The sequence below is a fragment of the Lactuca virosa genome, chromosome 6 (assembly GCF_052849685.1).
Source record: "Lactuca virosa cultivar CGN04683 chromosome 6, Lactuca_virosa_CGN04683_v6, whole genome shotgun sequence".
NCBI lineage: Eukaryota > Viridiplantae > Streptophyta > Magnoliopsida > Asterales > Asteraceae > Lactuca > Lactuca virosa.
The window spans coordinates 31,222,735-31,230,159 of record NC_136431.1 but is presented as its reverse complement, the minus strand read 5'-3'; the positions used below and the strand labels follow the sequence as shown (position 1 = coordinate 31,230,159).

The following is a 7,425-nucleotide window of genomic DNA, read 5'->3' as shown; positions in this document are numbered from 1 at the left end:
GGTGTCCATATGCTCGTCGGGGTCAGTTGTACCGTCATACTTGGGGATGTTTGGTATCATCGCCGACTGTGGGATCTCATACTACAATATCTCCTGGAAAAAATCAAATATGGTGCTTCTCACCGAGTTTTCCATGCGTGAGTATGGAAAACTACCGTACATCATAAATTGTTGAGCGTATTATGGGTTCCCGTATGCTTGGTTGTACATCGTTGCTTGCGAGAAGTATGGTTGCTGCTAGGAGCTCAATTGTGTGCTCTATTTTAGTGGTGAACCCGGTTTCAGCTACTGGAGCATGTTCGGGTTCGACCCCTGAGGCTATTTAGCATAGGTATTTAGTTGTTGAGCTGATGACAAGTGGGGGTTAGATTCTTACAGCGATGGTGTTTGGAGGATGGATCTTTATGACTGCTGGAAGTAGGGGTTGAACATCGGAGGCTGTTGAGCAAAAAGCGGAATATGCGACATTCTTGCTACTGGAGAGAACTGGTAGCTTGACAATGGGTATTGTGTGGAGGACAATATGGTCCCTGCGGACCAAGTGTTCATCCCCGCCTGCTGCGGTAGAGATTGCGGCTGAGAGACCACCGGTTGCGACTGTTGAGTCGGTGGTTGAGACTGTTGAGTCATTGTCGATTGAGGGGTTGCGGTCATGGTCGTGACCGATTGCTCTGTTGTGAATAGTGATGGTCGCCATAGGGCGGCGATTGCTGCCACTGCGGTTCCCGTTATTGGACCGGATGTCTGTGCTATTGGCGTGTGGGTGGAGGCTTATTTGTCTGACGCAGATGGTTGTGTGCCATTGAGCGACGACATTGGTATGAGTAGACACGTTTCTCCTCCGCCGTACACCATAAGTACCTTTCCTGTCATCGCTGACGTTTAGGGTTGTATCAAGGTTGTGTAACTCTGAATACACGCTTGAATGGTACCAAATGTTTGATGGGTTTTGAGCATTCTAACACTCCTATGGTGTGCATGCAACCCTAGAAACCTTGGATCTATGTTTTCTCTATTATACATGCAAACTTTCTTTTTCCAAGGTTTCATCCTAAATAACATATGATTGGGGTACATGTAATATAAAAACTAGTAGAATGACATACCTTTCTCTTGTAGTTGATTGCTTGGAGCTTTAAGAGCCTAGCACCAATAATGTGAATGCCTCAAGTGGAATCACAAATCACCACAACAGCTTGGAAGTTCTTGAGAGAGTATACTAGGCTCACAAAATCGGCTATGCCTCAAGTCTCACACACTAGTGCCAATTTCAAGTGCTAAAGACCTCTTTATATAGTATGGTGGATTAGGGTTACATCCATGTAAACCCTAATACCCATGACCTTTCATTTCCATAGGATCCATGGGTTAAAAGCTCCATGGACTATCCATGGACTCCCATGCAAGCTTAGCCCATCCTAAATGAACATTGGCCCATTCTATATATATATATATATATATATATATATATATATATATATATATATATATATATATATATATATATAAGAGTCCATATTTAATTAGTTTCTTTTTGGATCACTAAATTAATTCTTGATCAATACTAATTAAATAATATGATTTCATATTAATATATTATAACTTATAATATATTAATAAATCATAAATATACTATTCTCAAAAGACTATCCATACAAATTGTTCCGGTGAAGTGCAACCTAAATGGACCATGCCGGGTCGGGTCAAGTACATACCAAATATAGTTATGGACTTAGACACCTTATCCAACAGTCTCCCACGTGGATAAGTCTGATAAGTATAATTGCAAGTATGACTTCAGGAATCGACCAACAATCGTAGCTCTTAAAACTCTGTCGAACTATGAAGTGCCATTTTAGATAAGTGATCATATAATCCTCTGTTCTCAAGATATCAGTCGGACAAATACATGGAACAACGTCGTACTTATTGTCCAGCAGTTTGTTTCCCACGTGGATAAATCTGATAAGTATAATTGCAAGTATGACTTCAGGAATCGACCAAAAATCGTAGCTCTTAAAACTCTGTTGAACTATGAAGTGCCATTTTAGATAAGTGATCATATAATCCTCTGTCCGAAAAATACATGGAACAACGTCGTACTTATTGTCCAGCAGTTTGTTTCCCGATTTCCGATTTGTTTGACATAGAACCAAACTGAACACATCAATTTGGTTCTCACCGGGCCCGACACATAGGTCAAAACAAAATCATCGAGGGGCCTAGATATCGGTTCTAATCCTCTCAGGACTAAAAGGAACAGATAAACTTCGACTCATATGCTTGTACTAACTACTTGTTGAATCATACACAAGAGCACGTTTTATAACATCAAGTTACTGATGCGTTTTCATACAATCAATGTACAACCAAATCATAGTCAACAACTCATATCTCTAGGTTTGAAGACTTATATGATATTACCGTCTCATGATCACTCGAGATTAATTCCATGAAGTGATACAAGTGAGCGTGGGTTTAATCCAATACTCAGAACTTAAGAGCAATCATGAATGTTGCAGCAACTTTTGCTATGTCTAAATACCTTAGACATCTACAAGCCCAATTCATGACAATCTTGATTCAATACCTACTTCCAAAGTATGATTGACCGTGGAGAGTTTGAATAAAGTAATTATTCTGGAAGTCAAAACATGCAAAGTTGAAACAATAGTAAACGATTGACACAAGATAATAACTTTACTCATAAATAAATAACAACTTTTATTTAATCATCAAATGTCAATTACATTTTACAAGTTTCATAAATAGCTACCTAATTATTAAAACTAATATCGTCCTTCATCCCGATGCTCCTTGCATGCTGCAAATGATTAACCCTAGTCAGTCCCTTCGTGAGGGGATCTGTTGGGTTATCTTCTGACGATACCCTCTTTGCCACGAGGAGTCCTTCTTCTATCTTGTGTCTTATGAAATGATATTTTCTGTCAATGTGTCTGGATCTGCCATGATCTCTCGTTTCCTTGGCTAAGGCAACCGCACTATTGCTGTCACAGAAAATCTCCATAGGCTCCTTTATAGCTGGTACAACTCCAAGGTCTCCAATGAAGTTCTTCAGCCATATCGCCTCCTTCGCCGCTTCGCTTGCTGCTATGTACTCTGATTCACATGTCGAATCAGCTACTGTCTCCTGCTTGGAACTTTTCCAAGTAATCGCTCCTCCATTCATGGTAAAGACCCAGCCCGACTGAGAGCGGAAATTATCTCTGTCGGTTTGAAAGCTGGCGTCGCTATACCCCACCACTCTCAAGTCATCACTCCCACCGAAGTTAAGAACCCAGTCTTTAGTCCTTCGCAGGTACTTGAGAATGTTCTTTACCGCAGTCCAGTGGGCTTTTCCAGGGTTCCCCTGATATCTGCTGACCATGCTGAAAGCAAAGGCCACATCAGGGCGAGTACAAGTCATAGCATACATGATCGAGCGAACAGCGGAAGCATATGGTAATCGACTCATCTCAGCTATCTCAGCCTCTGTACTCGGACTCTGAGTCTTACTCAGTTTGGCATTGCTCTGGATTGGTAAGTCTCCTTTCTTGGAATTCTGCATGTTAAACCTCTTCAACACCTTGTCCAAGTAAGTGTTTTGACTAAGTCCAATTAGTCTTTTACTCCTATCTCTCAATATCCTTATCCCTAGGATATAGGCAGCTTCTCCAAGGTCCTTCATAGTGAAACACTTCCCAAGCCAGGACTTAACCTTCTGCAAGGTTGGGATGTCATTTCCTATGAGTAGTATGTCATCCACATACAGTACCAAAAAGCTAACTATACTCCCACTAGCCCTGACATATACACATGACTCATCCTCGCTTCTCGAAAAACCAAACTCTTTGACTTTCTCATCAAAACAAATATTCCAGCTGCGAGATGCTTGTTTCAATCCATAAATGGATTTCTCAAGCTTACACACTTTATCAAGGTACTTTACATTGACAAAACCCTCTGGCTGATTCATGTAAACATCCTCAGCCAACTTTCCATTAAGGAAAGCGGTTTTGACATCCATTTTCTATATTTCATATACATGAAATGAAGCAATGGCTAGCATAACCCTAATAGACTTAATTTTCGCTACTGGTGAGAAGGTTTCATCATAGTCAACTCCATGAGTTTGGGTGAAGCCCTTGGCGACCAGTCGCGCCTTGTAAGTGTGTACCTTCCTATCCATGTCGATCTTCTTCTTGAAGATCCATTTGCACCCGACTGTCTTACGACCCGATACATTTTCAACCAAGTTCCAAACTTGATTGTCATACATGTATTGGATCTCGCTGTCCATAGCCTCTTTCCATTTAGCAGATTCAAGGCCTGCCACGGCTTCCTTAAAGTTGTCAGGTTCATCCAGATTTACCAGTGTACTATCATTGATAAATGTATCACCTTCCGTAGTAATATGGAAACCATAATAATGCTCAGGTGGATTCCTAACTCTAGTGGAACGCCTCAGAGGTACAGACTCGTCAGTTGGTTCAACATGAGTTTCCTCCTCAGGTTGATTGCTAGGGTTTGAGGTTCCTTCACCGCTTGACTCTTGAAGCTCTTCAAGGTCAATTTGCCTCCCACTGTTTCGTTGGCTTATGAATTCTCTCTCACGAAAGACTCCTCTCCTTGCCACAAAGACCACATTCTCACTGGGTCTGTAGAAGAGGTAACCAAAGGATTTATGTGGGTAGCCGATGAAAATACACCGCTCACTTTGAGGTTCGATCTTATCGTGAGTCTCGCGCCTCACGGAAACCTCGCAACCCCAAATCTTAATGTGGTCTAAAGTGGGAACTTTCCCAGTCCACATCTCGTGAGGTGTTTTGGAAACCTTCTTGGTAGGGACTAGATTAAGGATATGGGTGGCAGTCTCTAAGGCATACCCCCAAAATGAGATTGGTAATGAAGTTCGACTCATCATGGAACGAACCATGTCCAACAAGGTTCGATTGTGCCTCTCAGCCACACCATTCAGTTGTGGTGTCCTGGGAGGTGTCAATTGTGAAACAATTCCACATTCCTTAAGATAGTCAAGGAACTCGATACTAAGATACTCACCACCTCAATCGGATCGGAGCATCTTTATCTTCCTGCCCAACTGATTCTCCATTTCTTGTTTACACTCTTTGAATTTATCAAAGGTTTCTAACTTATGCTTGATTAAGTAGACATAGCCATATCTACTATAATCATCAGTAAAAGTAACATAGAAGCGGTTAGCATCCCTTGTGGCAGTTCTGAAGGGTCCACACACATCTGTGTATATGAGATCCAACAAACCTTCACCCCTAGCACAAGTACCAGTGAAGGGTGACTTTGTCATTTTTCTAAGTAAACAAGACTCACAACTATCATCTGACTTTAAGTCAAATGACTCCAAGACTCCAGCCTTCTGGAGTTGGCCTATGCGCTTCTTTTTGACATGTCCAAGATGAAAATGCCACAAGGATGCCTTATCCAAACTAGTGGAAGAATCAATATGCAATACCTTATTTCCTAAGTTGTCTACAATCGACACAGTTTCATATACTCCATTACAAGGTAATGCTTTAAAATAAAGAACACCATTATAAAAAGCATCAATACTACCACATTCATTATCAAATGAAAAAGTAAATCCTTGTTTGTACAAACCATGAAAAGAAATAATATTTCTCGCCATTTCAGACGAGTAACAACATTTATTCAAATCTAATACACTACTAAGCAATAAAGAATAAACTCCAATCTTGGTGACAGGTGAAACTTTCCTATTCCCCATGATCAAGTTTATCTTCCCGTGCTCCACATCCTCACTTCTTTTTAGGCCCTGCAAATCAGAACAAATATGAACTCCAAACCCTGTATCAAGGACCCAATATTTAGTATGTGGTGAGTTATTAGACAATATAGTGTAAATACCTGCATGGGTGGGTTTCACTTTCCCATCCTTAAGATCCTGCAAGTACTTGGGGCAGCTTCGCTTCCAGTGCCCTTTTTCCTGACAGTAGAAGCATTGTGCATCCTTCGGGTTGGAAGAGGGAGTGGCAGAACCACCTTTGGTTCCACTCGAAGAGGAGCCTCTAAGAGACTTTCCCTTGGTACCCGTCGTAGGGGTCTTCCTCTTTTTCCCTTTACCTTGCCTGATTGCCAGAACTGAGGCAGTGGTAGGAGTAGAAACAACATTTTTACCTTTGAGGTTGCTTTCAACAGTCCTCAAAAGTCCCTGAAGCTTGCTCAAGGTGACCTCCTCCTTGTTCATATGATAGGTCATGCGAAACTGATCATAACATGGAGGTAAGGAGTGTAGAATGATATCTATATCCAACTCCTCATCAAAGTTCACATTCAGCTTGAGCAGACGGTCCACAAATCTTTGCATTTTCTGTAGGTGGCCTGTGATAGACTCTCCATCCTTCATTTTAGTTGTTATCATGGAGGCGATTATTTCACACCTCTCTTGACGAGCACTCTGATGGTACCTTTCCATCAGATCATGGTGCATCTCAAAAGGGTAGAAGTCCTCATAGGACTTTTGGAGTTCAGGTGCCATAGTGGTAAGCATGATACAAGCTACCTTGGTGGCATCTTTCTCATGTGCCCTAAAGTCAGCAATTTCCTGAGGAGTTGCAGACAACTCATCAAGTTCCTTAAGCTCCTTATCAAGGACATATTCCTTGTCCTCATAGTGTGTGACCATTATGATGTTCCTAATCCAGTCATTGAAATTAGTTCCATCAAAAATGACCCTCCCACAAAGGTTCATGAGAGAGAAGGAGCCAGTAGGGTTTGAGCCTGAAGCATTGTTGGAAGACATCTGAAAAGAAGAAAGACAAAGTTTAAATTAGATAAGGTATCCTTAATAAGTCACCCAAATGAAATATTAAGGCTAGGACCCAACACAATATTTTATAACTTAGAAGAGGGATGCAGTAATCCAAGCTACAAAATATTTGAAGGTAGGTGAATGACGATTCACCAATTTCCACCATGAAAAACGAAATAAATTATTAAGTTTTAAATGAATTGAAATTCCTAGATTCTTTTGAGATTCATTGAACTTATCAATGGTATGTTTAAATCTCGATTGTGCTCTTCAAGTTTGTGACTGGGATGCCGAGGATCACAAAACAAGGTGTGAATAACCATGCAAATTATCGATGTGCCGGTCAACCACACGCGCTCCACCAATCTATGATAAACATTAATCTACCCTTTGCTACTCTTACTAGTCCATTTTAGTGTTCCGGTTAACCACACACGCTCCACTAACGACTTGGTAAGGTACAAAGTGTAATTTCATGGGTTAGCACCAAATTCACATTTTCCTAAAGTAACTAAGATTGGGTATTTATAAAAGGTTTAGTTACTTTATATTTATCATTATACTTTTAATGAAAATTATAGTCCTTGTTCTACCCGTTCGGCTAACGACCCTCCACT

The 7,425-nt window shown here is 40.9% G+C and overlaps 1 protein-coding gene across 1 annotated transcript; it reads right to left on the bottom strand.

Annotated features, from left to right (window-relative positions):
* Window positions 1-5,604: 5,604 nt before the first annotated feature.
* Window positions 5,605-6,799, bottom strand: LOC145120311 (uncharacterized). Its single transcript, XM_079056139.1, has 2 exons — window positions 5,905-6,799; window positions 5,605-5,812 (listed from the first exon to the last, which is right to left on the bottom strand). Exons 1-2 carry the CDS (start codon window positions 6,797-6,799, stop codon window positions 5,796-5,798), a joined length of 912 nt encoding a protein of 303 aa, XP_078912265.1. The 3' UTR covers window positions 5,605-5,795.
* Window positions 6,800-7,425: the final 626 nt, after the last annotated feature.

Coding starts and splice junctions, on each gene's coding strand:
- LOC145120311 (XM_079056139.1), bottom strand. CDS start 6,799: ATGTCTTCCAACAATGCTTCAGGCTCAAACCCTACTGGCTCCTTCTCT.